Source organism: Ahaetulla prasina, chromosome 7 (assembly GCF_028640845.1).
Source record: "Ahaetulla prasina isolate Xishuangbanna chromosome 7, ASM2864084v1, whole genome shotgun sequence".
In the NCBI taxonomy this organism is placed as follows: domain Eukaryota; kingdom Metazoa; phylum Chordata; class Lepidosauria; order Squamata; family Colubridae; genus Ahaetulla; species Ahaetulla prasina.
Window position 1 is genome coordinate 54,541,664 of NC_080545.1, and position 20,033 is coordinate 54,561,696.

A 20,033-nucleotide genomic window follows, 5' to 3' on the forward strand; every position below is an offset into this window, starting at 1 on the left:
TTGTTAAACAATGGTACATTTGATATTATATTTGTTTGTGAAACATGGCTAAACTCATCCCTCCCTAACTCCATTATTTCAAACAAAGAATATCAAGTTTTTCGATCAGATCGTGAAAACCGCAGAGGTGATGGAGTTGCACATAAACTTTCAAGTTGCACATAAACTTACTCTTCCTGAAACTATTGTATGCGACCTGTCCATTAACACCACACTTCGATTCTTACTATGCTACAGAGCCCCTGACTACGACATCAATCATGCAAATAAGTTAACCACACTGCTAACATGGGCTACCTCTTGTCCATATCCTCTCATCATCCTGGGTGACCTAAATCTACGTTTTATTAACTGGATAATAAATGAATGTACAACTGAACCAATCCATATTACACTATACAATGCCATTACAGACCTAGGTCTTGAACAACTAGTAACTAACAATACAAGACTCAACAACTGCCTTGACCTCATCTTTTGCAATAACACAAACTCAATTTATGGACTACAAATAAAAGAACCCTTTTCCAACAGTGACCACTGCATGATAGACTTTTTTCTCAATATACGCCCTCACATAAATCGTCATAATAATAGTACTCCTAACTACAATTTCAAAAAAGCCATCTATGACCTTATAAACAACGACCTCCCATATCTTGACTGGCAAAATCTATTCTCAACCTGTATCACTGCTGAATACCACTACAGAGTTTTCCTACTTGAAATCAATAGAATCATAAAACAATACGTACCACAAATCACCACCAAAAAAACCCAAAAACATATCAATAAAGAAGCTTCAATCCAAAAAAAAAAATCCCTCTGGAGAAGAAACAAAAAGGGCCATGTATCAAACTTTAAAAACCGCTACAGAAATATTTGCAACCAAATAAAAACTGAATGCACCATTTACCACACAAAGCAAGAAGATCTTCCGCGCACAAATTCCAATCGTGCTTTTTATAATTTTGTTAACAATAAACTTCAAGATCCATTCCACCATTAAAAGAATCTAATGGCAATGAATCTAACGATGAAACAGTTAAAGCAAACCTCTTTAACACATTCTTTGGCTCAGTCTTTGTTAACAGTGATGGCATATATCCGACATTCCCCAATCATCCTAACAATGATTACAACGACTTAACTCATATAGACTTCACAGAAGATTATGTTGAAAAAACTCTTCGCAAACTGAAAATATCTGGGAGATGCTGATATTCTGCTAACAGAAGATAATGTTGAAAAGGCCCTTTGCAAACTGAAACTATCTCTATCTATTGGACCTGATGGTCTATGTACATACTTCTTAAAAAAGCTTTCCACTAATATAGCAGAACCCCTAAGCATAATCTTTGATAAAGCTTTCACGACTGGTTCCCTTCCCAAACTTTGGTCTTTAGCCACAGTCATACCTATCTTCAAAAAAGGAGATTCCAGCCTAGTTGAAAATTACAGACCAATCTCTCTATGCTGCGTCACCTGCAAAGTAATGGAATCTATCATCAACCAATCCATTACCCTCCACCTAGAAACAAACAACCTACTCTCTAACAAACAATTTGGTTTCAGAAAAAAATTATGTAACTTACAACTTCTCCACTGCAAAAACATATGGACTACTAATCTTGATCAAGGAAAAGCAATAGATGCAATCTATATAGACTTCTGCAAAGCTTTTGGCTCAGTAGTACACGATAAACTTCTCCTAAAACTAAAATCCTACGGCATTTCTGGACCTCTTCACAATAGGATAACTGCTTTCCTGTCAAACAGACAACAAGTGGCCAAAATTGGCAATGCTCTATCAAATCCTGTCCCTGTCAAAAGTGGCATTCCTCAAGGCAGCATTCTTGGACCAACACTCTTCATACTATACATAAATAATCTCTGTGATCATATCTCAAGTTATTGTGTTCTCTTTGCTAATGATGTCAAACTATTTAACAACACCAACAATACTTCTACTCTTCAAAAAGACCTTGATTTTGTATCCGATTGGTCTAAAACTTGGCAACTCCAAATCTCAACCAGCAAATGGTCAGTCTTACATATTGGAAAAAAGAACCCAAACACTAAGTACAAGCTTCATGGACATTATCTTACAGATGACCCCACCCTGTTAAAGACCTTGGAGTTTTCATATCAAATGATCTAAGTGCCAAAGCCCACTGCAACTATATAGCAAAAAAGGCTCTAAGAGTTGTAAACCTAATTCTGCGTAGCTTCTTTTCCAAAAACTCTACACTACTAACCAGAGCATTCAAAACATTTGCCATACCCATTCTTGAATACAGCTCATCTGTCTGGAACCCATACCACATCTCTGACATTAATACAATTGAACGAGTCCAGAAATATTTTACAAGAAGAGTTCTCTGCTCCTCTGTAAACAACAAAATACCTTATTCCACCAGACTTGAAATCCTGGGATTAGAAAACTTAGAACTCCGCCGACTCCGACAAGACCTGTGTTTAACACACAGAATCATCTATTGCAATGTCCTTCCTGTTAAAGACTACTTCAGCTTCAATAGCAATAATACAAGAGCAAACAATAGATTCAAACTTAATGTCAACCGCTTCAAACTTGATTGCAGAAAATATGACTTCTGTAACAGAGTTGTTAACGCTTGGAACTCATTACCTGACTCCATAGTCTCTATTCAAAATCCCAAAATCTTCAACCAAAAACTGTCTACTATTGACCTCACCCCATTCCTAAGAGGACTATAAGGGGCGTGCATAAGTGCACAAAAGTGCCTACCGTTCCTGTCCTATTGTTTCCTTTCAATATATGTTCTTGTATATAATGTTGTGACAAAAATATAAATAATAAATAATAAAATAAAGTTTTACTGTGTGTGATTTTTAAAGCTCAGCAGATTTACCTGTGAATGGGATCTTGTCACAAAATGTGGCAAACACTAGGAAAGAAAGCTTAATTTTTGGAATTCTTGCTGCTCTCTGAGCTTTGTTATTTGCTTGCAGCCTGCAGCTACATGACTAGGTAACATCTTCAGCGCTAGCATCAGGTTAGTATTGATTACAAGTAGTCTTGACTTACAACAGTTCATTTAGTGACCATTCAAATTACAATGGCACTGAAAAAAGTGACTCGTGACCATTTTTCACACTTACAACCATTGCAGCATCGCTATGGTCACGTCATTAAAATTTAGACTCTTGGCAATTGACTCATATTTATGATGGTTGCAGTGTCCTGGGATCATGTGATAACCTATTGCAACCTTCTGACAAGTAAAATCAATGGGGAAGTCAGATTTACTTAATAGCCATGTCACTAACTTAACAACTGCAGCGAATCATTTAACAACCGTAGCAAGAAATGTTGTAAAATGTGGCAAAATTCACTTAACAAATGTCTCACTTAGCAACAGAAATGTTTGCTTCAATTGTGGTCATAAGTTGACATCTATCTGTACGTTGCCTAGTTGGGTAATGAAACAATCAAGTTCAGAGAGCCCCAAGGATTCACAGCTCAACCCTGAGCTATATATATTCTCTTCTAATGGAAGCTTAATCTATATCCTTTAATCACTTAAGAAAATATATTTTTTATTTATTTATTTTTGTCACAACATTATATACAAGCACATATAATGAAAGAAAACAATAGGACAGGAACGGTAGGCACTTTTGTGCACTTATGCACGCCCCTTATTCTATGACAGTAAATATGATTGATGTTAGCGAAATGACATGGGAAAAAAACTTACCGTATATACTCGAGTATAAGCCGAGTTTTTCAGCACGTTTTTTGTGCTGAAAAACGTCCCCTCGGCTTATACTCGAGTATATACGGCTTATACTCCAGGTTTTTTTTTTCTTCTTTTTTTCACATTATACCGGATGGTGCAAACTTGGCGGGCTTTTGCATTAGCGCGGGGAAGCCCTGCCAGTGCAGTGAGAGGGCGGGGCGGGGGAGCCGCCAGCCTTCTCGGCTGAGGGAGGGAGGCTTTCCCTGACCGGTAGCTGCCTCATTTCCCTCCCTCGGCTTATACTCGAGTCCCCAGTTTACCCCAGTTTTTTGGGGTAAAATTGGGGACCTCGGCTTATACTCGGATCGGCTTATATTCGAGTATATACGGTAATCATTTTAAAAGGTAGAAAAGCAACATGAAACTGAAAGAGAAGCATCTATGAAAGAATAAAAAAATGCTACTTTTAAAAATGACAGGAAAGCTATGATCTGAAACTGGAGAAGTATGTCTTACTTAGCTGTCCAAGTCTTGCCTTCTCTTTTTTACCAAACAAGCGTCCAATTGAAGACTTTATTCCTTTCTTCTTGGGTGCTTTGTGCAAGGAATCCTGGCTGCTATTGACACTGCCAAAGCCAAGACTTTCTGGTTCCAAGGATGCAATCAAACTACTAAAAAAGACACACAAAGAAATAGAGAAACTATTATTGTCCTGACAAATTCCCATCCAGAAGTCCACAATTTGTCTGCTGTGGACAAGTTTTATGAATTTAATGAGAGTGTCTTAATAATTGGAAACAATAATCAAATTAATTACTGATATATAATGTGATAATACTAGAATCTTTCTGGTACTATTGCAATATTTAAAAAGGTAGAACAGAATAGAATAGAATTTTTTATTGGCCAAGTGTGATTGGACACACAAGGAATTTGTCTTGGTGCATATGCTCTCAGTGTACATAAAAGAAAAGATACGTTCATCAAGGTACAACATTTACAACACAATTGATGGTCAATATATCAATATAAATCATAAGGATTGCCAGCAATAAAGTTACAGTCATACAGTCATAAGTAGAAAGAGATTGGTGATGGGAACGATGAGAAGATTAATAGTAGTGCAGATTTAGTAAATAGTTTGACAGTGTTGAGGGAATTTGTTTAGCAGAGTGATGGCCTTCGGGAAAAAACTGTTCTTGTGTCTAGTTGTTCTGGTGTGCAGTGCTCTATAGCGTCGTTTTGAGGGTAGGAGTTGAAACAGTTTATGTCCTGGATGTGAGGGATCTGTAAATATTTTCACGGCCCTCTTCTTGATTCGTGCAGTATACAGGTCCTCAATGGAAGGCAGGTTGGTAGCAATTATTTTTTCTGCAGTTCTAATTATCCGCTGAAGTCTGTGTCTTTCTTGTTGGATTGCAGAACCGAACCAGACAGTTATAGAGGTGCAAATGACAGACTCAATAATTCCTCTGTAGAACTGAATCAGCAGCTCCTTGGGCAGTTTGAGCTAACTGAGTTGGCGCAGAAAGAACATTCTTTGTTGTCCTTTTTTGATGATGTTTTTGATGTTAGCTGTCCATTTTAGATCTTGCAATATGGTAGAACCTAGAAATTTGAAGGTTTCTACTGTTGATACTGTGTTGTCTAGTATTGTGAGAGATGGAAGTATAGAAGGGTTTCTCCTAAAGTCTACCACCATTTCTACGGTTTTGAGTGTGTTCAGTTCCAGATTGTCATTGTCTCGAATGAGACCAATCACTGTTGTGTCATCTGCGAACTTCAGTAGCTTAACAGATGGATCGTTGGAGATGCAGTCACTGGTATACAGAGAAAAGAGAAGTGGGGAGAGCACACAGCCTTGGGGGGCCCCTGTGCTAATTGTACAGGTATTTGATGTGATCTTGCTTAGCTTCACCTGCTGCTTCCTGATTGTTAGGAAGCTTGTGATCCACTTACAAGTCTGTTCCGGTACCTGTAGCTGGTTTAGCTTAGTTAGAAGAATGTCTGGAATGATGGTATTGAATGCTGAACTAAAGTCTACAAAAAGGACCCTTGCATAGGTCTTTGGAGACTCAAGATGTTGTAGGATGTAGTGCAGAGCCATATTAACAGCATCATCTGTTGATCTATTTGCTCAGTATGCAAATTGCAAGGGGTCTAACAGCGGATCCGTGATGGTTTTCAAGTAGGGAAGCACTAGCTTTTTAATTTACCTTTCTTAGTGGCAAGGATATACAGATACATGACAGCAAAATCTCCAAACTTAGCCTTGCCAACATGCAATATTTACTGATTCAATTAGGATGAAAGTGAAAATAATTATAGTATTTTTTTACAGTGAAACCCTCCTACTATGGATTTTTGTCATAAGTTATAAAATAATAAAAAAGTTTAAATCAATTTTTTATTATTCAAATGCTATTTTTAAAAAAATATTCCTTCTACTTTCTGAATTCATTAGGCATCTCTCCACTTCCTCCAGGCTATTTTTTCCACTAGGGTTGAATTACTGTCTTTTCCTTGAGGCAAGAAACTTCTTTGACTACTTCAGAAATATTTTCTTTCCACTGGTAATTCCTCACCATCAAAAATCCATGTGTAAAATACTGACTGCACAGGCTACAATACAGTATTCAAATACTAAAACCCTATCATTTAACTATCTTCATAACATGGGTAGCTAGCACAATGAATTTTAATTACACTCTGATTTGTTCATTTATAATCCATGACAAGAAAATATCAGAAAATGATCATGCCTCACTTGATTAACCAAAAAGAGCATGAAATTAAAAGCCAGTTATTCAAATGGAAATGGAAAATGGAAAGCATATCTGAAAAACTGATCTAAATAAATTTCAGGACAACTGAATTTAACTAGCACATAGCAAAAGTGATGTGAAACTCAACTTGAAATTTAAATAGATGAATCCACTTAAAAGATACATGACACATGGCTATGCCAAACAAATCAATTCCTACCTTCTGGCATCATTGTGGTATGAAGAAGGTAGAGTGTGAGTCATTCTAATGGCTCTAGGTGTAGATGGAGGAGAGGTTTCACATTTTATTGTGGCCTTGTCTTCATGGCCATCTTCTTCAACTACTGCAATCTACAAGTAAACAATTTTATAAAATGCAGATGAAAACCCTTTTAAGGGGTTGGGAGGAAAAAAAAACCTATTGGAAAGCCAACTCCTTTCCAAGTAAGGAAATCAATCAACCAACCAAACAAACACACAAATAGCATTCCATTCCTAGAACAAGATATAGAATAAAAGTGCTAAGTACAAGTTATACAATGATAGCCATATAGTTCCAATTTCCAGGGCAGAATATGACATCAGGCACACACTTAACTTTTTCTGTGGTTACTATTATTACATATTGTTCTTTAATTCAGAAAATTATAGACTGGTTTCCTGAGCTGGAAAGGATATGCAAAGTAAGATATAAGTGGAAATAAAGTTTATTTAACTTTTTCTCGTTTTTAAATCCTAATAAAGGACCACAGAACAAGATTCAAAGGAGTTATTGATGTATTTTCATCACCCTTTGCCATTCAGATAAATAACTTTTGAAGTAAAATGGACATGTTGGTAGATAGAATTGGCCCCTCACATACTTGGACTTTTCTATATTCTGTAAATCCAATATAGGTTGTCCTTTAGTTACAACCACTGGTGGGATTCAGCCAGTTCTGTTTTGAATCGCGCTAACTGATAGTGGTGATTGAGGGAGGCTCTACCCACTCACCTAGATGTAATGCGTGACTACTGAGCATGCACAGAGGGCCATGCGCATGCACAGAGGTGGTGCGCACGCTCACATTTGTGAACCGGTGAATCTCACCTCTGGTTACAACTGTAATGGAGCTTGCCTATTATGATTGCAAATGGTGATGGTCATTTAGTGAGGCGGCCTTACTTAACAATTTCACTCCCTGCTCTCCCTGATGCAGGTGTTAAATGAACACACAGGTCATTAAGCATAGCACAGTGCACAGGAGTGTAGGAAGTCCAGGGAGGCCTATGCAGGTTCTGTCTCATCTGCCTCAGGCCTCCCAAGGCTACACCCTACAGCACCCTATACTCTACTTCTCATCCCCAGGGTCTCTACAATCCACCAGTTTCCTTACCACCCAGAGACCTAGGGGAGAATAGGCCTTCTGCAGCTTGCAAGCCCTCAGCTACCTACCCACCCAGGAATTTGAAGAACTCAGCTTACTCCAGGGTCCAAGAACACCCAATTTACGTTTATTTTTTGAAGTTTCTGAGAGGCACCTAGCCTAATTCAATACCAGCTTTCCTACATCTTCCTTTGCCTTGTTGCAAACTCAATACTATTCTGCAATAGGTACCATTTTTGTGATACTGTAGAGAGCTCCATTTTCCAAGGAAAATCTCTCTATTTGTTTGTGAAGTTTATGGAGCCTCCTTAAAAAAGAAGCCTCCTACAGATTCACAAGAATAACACCTGCTTTGCCATGAGGCTCTATAAGAATGCTGAGTATTTCTGTGGCCTGAAAAAGCTGGGTGGGAAGACAGCTGGAGGTTTGTAAACTGCAGATGCCCTGATATTTCCTTGGTCACTGAAGGATTGCAAACTCTGGCCACCAAGTTCTCCACTTCCTCACTGGATGGGAAGGAAGCTGGAGGGTTGCAAGCTCTAGCTGATTTATGTGGGCTACAGCAGACCTGATCTCCTTTAGTGGCAGGAAGGGTGGGTGAGTGCTGCTGTATCCCTGCAGTTCGTTGTAAGGGTGAATGACTGCCGGAGTGCTGTATGACCGTAACTTTGAAACTGGGTCATAAGTAGCTTTTGGGAAAGACAGTTGTAATTTTGAATGGTTGAAGTATAACACCAGATTGAAGGCAGATCTGTCTGCCCGCTTCCCTCTATTTCCAGCTTTGATTAATTTTATATACATATTTATTTTTAAAAGGGTGATATAAGAGTCTACACTCTAAAATGTAGACTATTTTATAAAAATGGTGAAGAGTGAACTAAAGTAGTTTTATCGTACAGTATATATACTAAATAAGAATGATTGTGAATAAAATTACTAGAAAATGAATCTCGATGGCACAAATCTAATTTATTTTGTTTGGATTTTGAGAATGAAAATTCTTGAACTTGTTAGCTTTTAGCTAGTATTGTTATTTATTTATGAAATTTATTGCCTGTTTTTCATCACTAAAAATAATTTCAGAGGAAAGTTAGAGCATAATAAAAGTTAATAAAACCACAATCATTTACATAATGTTATTCAATTTTACTTCTAGAATAGGAGAGGCAACAGTAAGGAAACTATCAATCATTAATTAGCATGTACAAAAGTCCATCAACATAAAGAGGCTGAGGAAGCCCACAAAGGGACATGATCTGGTCACTATTTCTCAGAGCAATATACCTCACAATATATAAATAGGAAAAAGACATTTCCAGGGAAAAGGTGAGATAAGTTTAATAAATACAGTATAAACAATATCAAAAGTATGCTCTTTTTATTCTGTCACATAATTAATTCCCAATAGAGGTGACATATAGTCCCTTCTTAAACATTTAGATAGGGCTCCATTTTTTCCAATGTGGGTTTCCTGAGAAGGTGCTGTCTGCCTCACAGGAATGCAATGATCTTGGATCATCCAAATTAGCTGCTTCAACTACAATGAAGCAAGAAGGTTGAGACTTGAAGGATTTCAACATCCTCAGAAAACTGTATCTTGGGGAAACTGTTTATAAAGGTCTGAATTTGAAAGTGCTAGAAATAATTAACCCTGACAGAGAAAAAAACAATCATTTTTTTAAAAAAAATGTACCTTTCTTCGATGTTTCCTGAGATCACTTGGCTAGAGTTGATAATGAAGAAAAGAAAAACAGAGTATTTTCAGAAATATTATAGATTTTTATAAATCCTGTGTTCCTTTTTATTAAGATTCATTCTGAGATTCTCTAAGCCATAAGAACTATTGGCTCTTATGATGAAATTTCCTTCCATTATACCAACACAACTGCCATTAACTCCAAAACAAAATTTGGCTGGATCCAGACTGGTTTTCACTTACATCAGAGGTGTCAAACTCATGTCATGGTGGCATCCCGTGACGTACATCCCCCCCTTTTGCTAAACTGATTTTGGGTGTGGCCAGCACGGGACGCATCCAGCCCACAGGCCAGGAGATTCACAGCCCTGACTTATATGTATAGTTTTAAGAAATATGATTAACATTTTAAAAATCAGGCATTGTCTTACAAATGCACAAATGATAGCAAGTGTCTATGTCAACTGTTTATTAACACATTCTGTTTTTAGAATTTTACTTTTACTTTATCTTGTATTAACACTAGGAATTGCTCCAAATCAAAAATTTAAAATGACTTGTGTTAACAGTTAATAAGAAATTATCACAAGCGCGTGCACACACACACACACACAAACCAAAAATAAATAATAAAAAATAGAAAATAAACAAGATACTAAAAAAATAACCCTACGTAGAGGATTCCTTAAATATTAAATAAATGTAGTGCTCAAGAGAAAGCTATAATTCTTACCAGTGTCATGATACCCATCCGATCCATCTCCCTAGCTGGGCTGCGTGGAGTGAGTTTAGGAGTTGAGTGGCCACTGGGAGGAGAGGAACTTGCTAATGAAGATGCAGTTATTGAGCCAGTAATAGATGTTCCAGGATGAACCCTGGCCAGATTTAAGCCTTCTAGACTCACACTAGCAACTCTGTTTTCTATTTCTTCAGCACGTAGTTCTGTGGATTCTTTTTCTTCCTGGATTAACCTATAATAGTGAGCAACACAAAGGTAAGTCATTTTCATGAGAATATTGTTTTAATACTGTGTTTTCCCAAAAATAAGGCCCTGCCTTATATTTTTTTGAACTCTCAAATAAGTGCTTGGCCTTATTGCCATGCGCTCAAAAGCCCGATTGGGCTTATTATCAGGGGATGTCTTATTTTGGGGGAAACAGGGTATGAGTGTTAATAGGAATTGGGAATGTTCTCCCTGGCCACTACTCAGAATGCTTTATAGGAATGGCATACTTTCAAAGTGAATTGGAGTAATTACCATAAGTAGCAGATATCAGAAAATGATTGCAAGATGTTGGAGCAGAGAGTTGCATATTGTCTTTTCCACCCTTTGTCCTCTGAACTAATACGCTGTCATCAAAAACATTCAATGTCAGTGCACAAAATTTAATTGGCATTTTTAAAAACAAATTTATTTACTAAGTTTAAGTGGTGTCCAGCAAAAAATATTCATATTTAATTTTTTTATTTTTTAACAATTTTTAAAAAGTAGTCATGATGAGTCCAAATTGCATTGGGAGTTGATTGAGCTGCTGGAATGATAGTTTACTTTTTAAATTTCATATCATTTCCAGTTACAACCACCAATTGTTATTTGCCCCTTTCAGAAAATATGCTGTGCTCATATGCTTTTACTAAAGGGGCTGAACAGGCTTTCAAAGCAATAAGTTTAGCTCAAGAAAGTAACACGAGAAAAAGGATACTATTTTCCTCTCTATTGCCATGTCGCAACTACAGTATATAGTTATTATATATATGTGTGTTTTGTAACAACACAGCAAAGAATAATACGGCATATTTGTCTTTTACCAATGGGGATCCCTTTTTCAATGTATTAAATATATTGTTCATCCAGAGTAAACAAAATATTAGTACTGCTCTAATTTTCATCTCCGATTTCTGCTTGCCTAGTATTTTCTAAGAACATTCAGAGACTAAGAAAGACTTAAAAACAAAGAATTCAGCAAGTTTTCTGAGGTCAAATTGTATGTGCTTACAATCATTAGGTTTCCTCTTCATTTTAATTTTTATTTATTTTATTTATTTTATTTGTCACAACATTATATATAAGCATAAGCATGAAATAACTATACAATATATAAGCATATATATAACCATAAATATGTAATAACTATATGAAATTGTATACAATCAAAGGGAACATTAGGACAGGAATGGTAGGCACATTGGTGCTCTTATACACGCCCCTTACAGACCTCTTAAGAATGGGGTGAGGTCAATAGTAAATAGTTTTTGCTTAAAGCTTTGGGGATTTTGGGAAGAGACCACAGAGTCTGGTAGTGCATTCCAGGCATTAACAACTCTGTTTCTGAAGTCATATTTTCTGCAATCAAGATTGGAGTGGTTCACATTAAGCTTAAATCTATTGTGTGCTCGTGTATTGTTGTGATTGAAGCTGAAGTAGTCTTCAACAGGAAGGACGTTGTAACAGATGATTCTATGAGTTAAGCTCAAGTCATGTCGAAGGCGGCAGAGTTTTAAATTTTCTAAACACAGGATTTCAAGTCTGGTGGCATAAGGTATTTTGTTGTAATCAGAGGAGTGGAGAACTCATAAAATATTTCTGGACACGCTCAATTGTATTAATATCTGAAATGAGGTATGGGTTCCAGACAGGCGAGCTGTATTCAAGAATTGGTCTAGCAAATTTTTTATATGCTCTGGTTAGTAGTGTAGTGTTTCTGGAGAAGAAGCTATGCAAAATTAAGTTTACAACTCTTAAAGCCTTTTTTGCGATATAGTTGCAGTGGGCTTTGGCACTTAGATCATTTGATATAAAAACTCCAAGGTCTTCAACGGAGTGGAGGTCATCTATAAGGTAGTGTCCATCGAGCTTGTATTTAGTGTTCAGATTCTTTTTTCCAATGTGTAATACAGAGCATTTGTTGGTTGAGATTTGGAGTTGCCAAGTTTTTGACCATTCCGACACAAAGTCAAGGTCTTTTTGAAGGGTAGCTGTATTGTTGGTAGTGTTAAATAGTTTAACATCATCAGCGAAGAGAACATAATTGCTTATAATATGGTCACAGAGATCATTAATGTATAATATGAAGAGTGTTGGTCCAAGAACGCTGCCTTGGGGAACACCGCTATTGACAGGAACAGGATTTGATAGAGCACTACCTATTTTGACCACTTGTTGTCTGTTTGACAGGAACGCTGTTATCCAATTGTGGAGGGGTTCGGAGGTGCCGTAGGATTTTAGTTTTAGAAGTTTGTCATATACCACTGAGTCAAAAGCTTTACAGAAGTCTATGTAAATTGCATCTATTGCTTTGCTCTGATCAAGATCTGTAGTCCATATGTTTTTGCAATGTAGAAGTTGTAAATTACAGACTAGTGACCTGTAATTTTTGGAAGGGAACTGGTCGTGAAAGCTTTTTCAAAGATTATGCTTGGGGGTTCTGCTAAGTTAGTGGAAAGCTTTTTTAAGAAGTATGTACATAGACCATTAGGTCCAATAGATAGAGATGGTTTCAGTTTGCGAAGGGCCTTTTCAACATTATCTTCTGTTAGCAGAATGTCAGCATCTCCCAGATATTTTAGCTTTGAGAAACTCTGACTATAATCTGGTATACAGAAAATTACTGAAATATCTTTTAATTTGGGGAGTTTGCAAAAATGTAACCCATATTAATAATTTTTAGAAATCCAGAAGAAAGCAAATGGCAAGCCACTTTTATATCATTTCAAAGAAAATCAGACGTCCATAAAGAAACTAGAAATCACATTGACTTAGTTTTTATCCTATTAGGGATAAAACATTGGATTGTTCTAAGGTTTTATTTGTGTGTGTGTGTGTGTGTGTGTTTGTGTTCGTGTGTGTGTGTGAAGTAAGCATACCTGATTTCTTTATTGATTGCATCTAGCTGTTCTTGAAGCATCATAGCAAGGGTCTGAGCATCTGAATGTCCACTTGGTGACAAAAGATCCATTGAACTGAAAATTGTATCTCTATCATCATCATCTATATCAGACATTTCAGTGTCACTCTCAAAATGATGGCTGCTTAGAACTCCAACTGGCTGACTTCTATTCCACTCATGATCTCCAAGGGATTTTACCTAATTACAAGTTGTAGAAATGCATATAGATCAGACTGATTCTAAATGTTAATTTTCACAGTAGAGCTTATATTTTAAAACACCATTGCAATTATTAACACTTTTCAATTTTCTCAGCCATTTGTGCACTTAAACCATTCTTGTTAATTTCTAACAGCTGCATTGTGATATCACACTGAACTTAATTTCAGTTTGTTATAAAAATAACAAGATTTATCTCACAAGAGACCTGAAATAGTTTAAGGCAGGAAATGTGAAGTTTTTTCTGTATTAGTGACCACTGTCATTATAAATCAATAGTACGATATTATAGATATCTCAGAGTGATTTAATATTAAAGGCAATATTTATGGACACTCTACTTTTATAATGAGCCATGGTGGTGCAGTGGTTAGAACACAGTATTGCAGGCTAATTCTGCTGATTGCCAGGAGTTTGGCAGTTTGATTCTCACCGGCTCAAGGTTGACTCAGCCTTCCATCCTTCTGAGATCAGTAAAATGAGGACCCAGATTGTTGGTGGCAATATGTTGACTCTGAAAACCACTTAGAGAGGGCTGTGAAGCACTGTGAAGCAGTATATAAGTCTAGGTGCTATTACTATTGTTTTTTTGTTTTTTTAAAAAAAGCTTCAATAAAATGAAACTATACTGGAAAACTGAACCTCCATTAAGTCCTGTCTATGGATTCCAATCCAGTAAACAAAATAGAATAATAGAAGCTAATATTTCAAGACTTAGTCTGAAAAAATTGCATAGAGTAATATGATTTGGATGTAATGAATAGCAAACAGGTCTATCTTATTTCTTATTATACTCTGATTTGTAATTACGTTTTATGTTTAATACCATATTAGAATTGTATTATTAGTGTAATCCAAAATTGTTTTATAGCCTTTAGATAATATGTACTTTACCCAGTGAGAGTTATCATAGAGATAATTTCAGACAGGGCCAGATTATCCACTGAGCACAACAATACAGTGACTGAGTATATGGAGCTTTTGGAGTTTTCAAAAGGTTTTAGGCCCAAAGATGACTGCAAAATTAGAAGTGTGTGTGGGCACATGCACATGCAGAAACACGTATTTTTCTACATTTTAAATATATGAATGGCAAAAACAGAGCCAATGTTTAAGAAATGTGGCCTTACCAACTCTATGATCCAATTGTAGAATCCACATAATGATATAATTAAAGCTATTATCTATAGAAGTATGCAAGGACTATGGAAAGTTAATTCCAGTCCTGGCCTTAGTTGGCAAAATGTCTTAAGTCAGCTGTGCTTATGATTGCAATCTTATTAAAGGAAAAATGATTTAAATATAAACCTTTGGTTCATCTCTTCGGATTCCCATACGACCTCTTCTAGGTCTTCTTATCACTTTAGTAGACCTATAATCTGGTTGACTATCAACTAGTGAGCCCACAGAGTACCTCAGTTCGGCTGATGAATCAAGATGTGTCCTGAAAAACAATTGTGGCACAGGATTTAGATTTAAGAAAAACCCTTGATTTCACTTAAAATATATTTATTTTTACCACATGCAGAGGATATCATCCTACACTTTGCTACCAACAGAGCAATAAAAATAGAGTATGCTTCCTTGCATACTGAAGGGAATTTATAAGGTTTGCATTTTAATGAAAAAGGAAAAGCTGAAATATATATTTGATCAATCAATGTATTTTTATGTAGGAGTATAATCTTATGTAGGAGTTTTTATTGTTAGAAAAATGAGACTGGAATTATAGAGTCAAAGCTAAAAGCTCAAATTTCAATTCATCAGCAACTTGAGTCTCTCTCTGAGAGGGAGGGAGAGACTTAAAAGAGAAGCCATGAGGATTATACCTAGGTCACACCAACATAAACTAAAAATGTTCCTTTCTTACTTCCAAGATTAATGTGCAGACTTATTTGTTTCTTTGTCAATATCTAGGCGGCCCAACTCTAACAAGGTGGCAGCCATACAGATTTCAAATGACGGACGCAGTGATAGAGAAGGCTCATTTATTTAGCTCCAATAGATGACACAGTTTAATCAACAAGACCCAAGGCAAACCAATGCCAATGAATTTTGCACTGCATCTCTCAATTAAAAAAATATTTTAGAACAATATATGTTCAGAAATATGCATTTAAAAAGAAATCAATTTTAGAAATTTATATTTAATGGTAAAGTATCATCAAAAGAATGTACTTAATGAAATTGTTAAGTAACAAATTAGTATAAAATTTAATAGTTCATGAAGCAACCCATCTGAAAAGAATAGAGCAGAAATGATTTTACTGATCTATGACATTTATATTTGAATTCCATGAAAAAAATAGAAATACACATGTAATTAATAAGTAAAATTCATTTATTATCTAATTCATTTCCTATTAAAATGTTCCAAGAACTGAAAAATAAAATAAAATCACCAAAAATCCAGAAACAATAAGGTAAATAATAATTTTAGTTTCCTTCCAACCTATGATTCTATAATTTCATAATTCATTTTTAATTATTGATTTAGTTGATAGTTCTTTATTCCCACAGCTATTAAACTATATGGTGATGGGGCACCCATATAAATTTCATTGATTGAATGAATACTTTTGTATCATAAGGATATAAACAGCCACAGTTCTGTTCTACTGTGGCTTCTAATATTTCTGCTACCAAGATATTTAAGCTGATATTTAAGATATCTGCTATCAAGTTTGGAGATAATGATTAACTAAATAATAGTCATGATATTTCTATTCCCTATCTACAGAGAAGTAATCTTTCTTTATGCCATTTAAATTAGTGCCTTTATCATATGGCGACACAAATTTTAACTTTCACAATCCTGTAAACAGCAACCGTTTTTATGGATGATGAAGAGTGTATTAAATGTATGATGACTGAAACTTCAAAATAATGTTATTAAAGAAAATATCATTGTTTTCTTGTGCTACCTTGACAATGTGGGTTCAATTAAAGAACCTGCTCGTATTTTCAACTGGTCAAGTTCAACTCTCAGCTTGTCTATCTCTTCTGCTAATCTTTCCTGAAAATTGAAATAGATAATAAATGATTAATATAGATATATGGTAGTTCAAAATTATTCATCAAATTTTATTGTCATATAAAACCATCTCTCTGAATAGTTCAACCATATGCTAGAAAATTCTACATGAGTTCTCTAGCTTTCCTCCAGTATGACACCTGGATGATCTTTCCTGGGCTTGGAAGCTACGCATACTCTAGTCTTGTTAGTATTTAGGATGGAAGAGAGTCTCACAGCAGGACACTAATTTTCATGAGAAGCTGTAAACATCCTAGAAGGTGGCAATGATTAAACTAGTTCTCTACTGTAATACCTTGCAGGTATATTGTTAACTCCCACAATCACTATCTAGCCTATCACTTTGGGAATTATGTGAGGCAGAGGTCAGAAGATGAATTAGATTAAATCTTTATAGCTGGATATTTGTTAGTATAGTATATGTGTGCAAGAACCATTAAAACCATCTGATAAAACATGCCTACATATCTACAGATTTAACGGTTTAGAGTATTCACCTGTGTTACTTTCAAAATGCATTGTAAACAAAAAGAATTGATAAAGCAGGTGGTCAACATGTTATGCTAGAACTGCACAGGGCCCTAGTTAAATTCAAATTGAACTAAGAAGTCTACTATGTCACTTTGGGCCAATCAATCTCTTTGAGCCCATTCAACATCATAAGGAGCAGTTCTGGAGAATAAAATGTCTATTGCCACAAAGTCCTTGACCATGTTAGAGCAAATGTAGCTAAGTGATACAGCAAAGGAACAAATAGTTGAAATATGTTTGTTAACCATACACATGCATAGCAGTTTTGTACTTTTCATGTGGGTGAATAGAAACTCTAATCATACTTCTATTCCAAACTCTTCACCCTTAAAAACTCTGCTTCTGAAACCTAAGGGATTTTATACAAAGAAGGAAAGATAATCAAAATTAGGAATGTTGGTGGCTGTTTTGTACAAGCCAAAGTTTCTTGAATAAAGAAATCTAATCTAAGCTTTTATCAGAAAAAGAAACCTGTCTTGAAAAGAACAGTTTAAATGGTACAGATAAGCCTCAATAGAAGAAAAGACAATACTTTATTTTGTTTGGATGAGCACATTAACTAATAACATTATGTTATCATTAATTTTATCTGGGCAGATGTTGACTCAATCTATCAGTGTAGAATATTTGTACAAAGACAATGCTCTTACTCTCAAATATATATGCATATAATCTTGAATTAATGCTTATGACTGTATTTTTTTAAAAAAACATTATTAATAAAGGATGTAATTAATCTAGGGTACCTTATCATGTAAAGATTCTTCCAAATTCTTTCTGAAGTTTTCTGATTCTTGTATTAAAACATTCTAAGAGATAGAAATAAAAACTAAAATAAGGTCTAGTGAAATAATCATTACCCAATCAAGATTAACAAATAAATCAAACACATATCAATAATATTTATTTATTTTTTCTAACATATTGGTATATTGTTAAAAATATTTCATTAATTTAATCGAAGACTGAATATGTTAAAAGATATTACCACTAATACAAATATAAAATTGATATCATCATATGATTAATAATGTAAAATTAAGACACTGTTTTCATTTGTGAGCTGCAGGCATTGCCAGTTACATTCAATCAGAGCTCATATGAGGGAACATTTGCAAAAGAGTGAGAATACTGAATAGAAAGCAGGAATCATTGAACCTCCTGATTCCATTAGCACAGTGATTCTCCACTTTGGCAACTTTAAGATGTGTGGACTTCCAGAATTTCCCAACCATCCATGTCTGTGGAATGCCATCCATTGACCCTGACCAGTAACACTACAGAATGTAGACAAATGATAGTTTCACATTCTAATAAGCACTGTACAATGGATAAGAATATCTCAGGTAAGTACTAAGTGTTTGTAGTGATGGCAAACTGTTATGACTGTACCATAAGGCTGGGACTCTACCCAAAGGTTGATAGAAGTGAAAGTAGTGACAACGAGCAACAGTAGAAATGGGCAAGGACCCACTAGCACCATGCTGTAAACTTTTTAAATTCTGGTGTGCCATTATGAGAAGTTGAAGGAGGAAGAAAGTCAACAGGAACTGCAGAAACACAACAAACAGAATTTCTTACTGAAGCCATGGATTGTGCCTTAGGTTTTTTTAATGCCTTTATTCCACAGGATCAAGCCAAGAAGCAAAATAACTATGAATATATACCTAAATGAAGCAATAAGTGTGCACATTATTTGCTTGTTTACCTTCTCTTCCAATGCTGCCATTCTCTCTTTCAAATGTAGTTGCAAACGTTCATTAGATTCTGTCAAAAGTCTGTCCACAGTATCAGACAATCTTTTGTTGTGCTCTTCATTCATTTTTTCTCTTTGTCTTGCCTTTCAATAAAGTTCAAAGGAAATAAAGCAAGCAGGTTCAACATTAATTAAATCCAAAATACTGGTCAAAGATTCACACTGGTTTGTTTGATCTGAAGTTGTAATATTAATACCACAATCAAATGGCAGGTAGAAAAACAAATTTATTTCAAAGAGAGAATAAAATTGAGCAGTTGCAGAGAGAAACAAATACATTTATTAGTTGAAACATTTAGTCATAGATTCAAATATAGATGTAAGGAGTAATAATTCTGATTTTTTTCTTCTAATAGAGATACGTGGTCTTCATTTGTTAGTCATATTCAAAAGGTCACTGTAATTTTAAATCAAATATTTAGAAGTGCCACAAATAATCATATGTTGCAGTTGAACTGAAGACGTTTCTCAGATGAGAAGCTAAATGTTTTCAAAGAAAAAGCAAAGAAAGTCCAGTTGCTTTTTGAAATGGACCTTTGGAACTCACTTTTTCATGTTCACTTCACATGAAAATACAGTAAAATTTTGACTAATGACAATTTATTAAGCTATTATTAGTTCTGTGTATTTATATACTTCAATCTATTGCATTTAAATTGTTTTATATTGTTTTAATAATAATTGTTTTATATATTAACTGTTTTATAGATTTGTTGTATGCTACCCAGAAACACTTTTGCATGAGATGGGTGGCATACTGTACAAATTTGATGAATAAATAAATGAATCTACAATTTGGGGCTAGTGCATATAGGTGGTAACCTACAGGCTTTCATAAGAATTACCCTGTGATCAACAACAACAGTGGTATTTTAAATAGGGGCATCTTGAAGCATTTATTTTATTTTTATTTATTTATTTTATTTATTTATTAAATTTTTATACCGCCCTTCTCCCAAGGGACTCAGGGCGGTGTACAGCCAAAAGATAAAAAACATAAAAAAATATACAATTAAAACAACAGTTTAAAACCGAGCATATTAGAAAAATGGC

The 20,033-nt window shown here is 35.2% G+C and overlaps 1 protein-coding gene across 1 annotated transcript in view; it reads right to left on the minus strand.

Annotated features, from left to right (window-relative positions):
* PPFIA2 (PTPRF interacting protein alpha 2) overlaps positions 1-20,033 on the minus strand; it is a 216,266-nt gene that overhangs the window by 32,912 nt on the left and 163,321 nt on the right. The window contains exons 12-20 of the mRNA XM_058189560.1: positions 18,933-19,064; positions 17,971-18,033; positions 16,584-16,675; positions 14,968-15,103; positions 13,418-13,638; positions 10,287-10,524; positions 9,551-9,580; positions 6,711-6,841; positions 4,242-4,396 (exon numbers count right to left, since the gene is read on the minus strand). Coding sequence (XP_058045543.1) covers positions 4,242-4,396; positions 6,711-6,841; positions 9,551-9,580; positions 10,287-10,524; positions 13,418-13,638; positions 14,968-15,103; positions 16,584-16,675; positions 17,971-18,033; positions 18,933-19,064 — 1,198 coding nt within the window. The remainder of the gene's footprint in view (positions 1-4,241; positions 4,397-6,710; positions 6,842-9,550; positions 9,581-10,286; positions 10,525-13,417; positions 13,639-14,967; positions 15,104-16,583; positions 16,676-17,970; positions 18,034-18,932; positions 19,065-20,033) is intronic.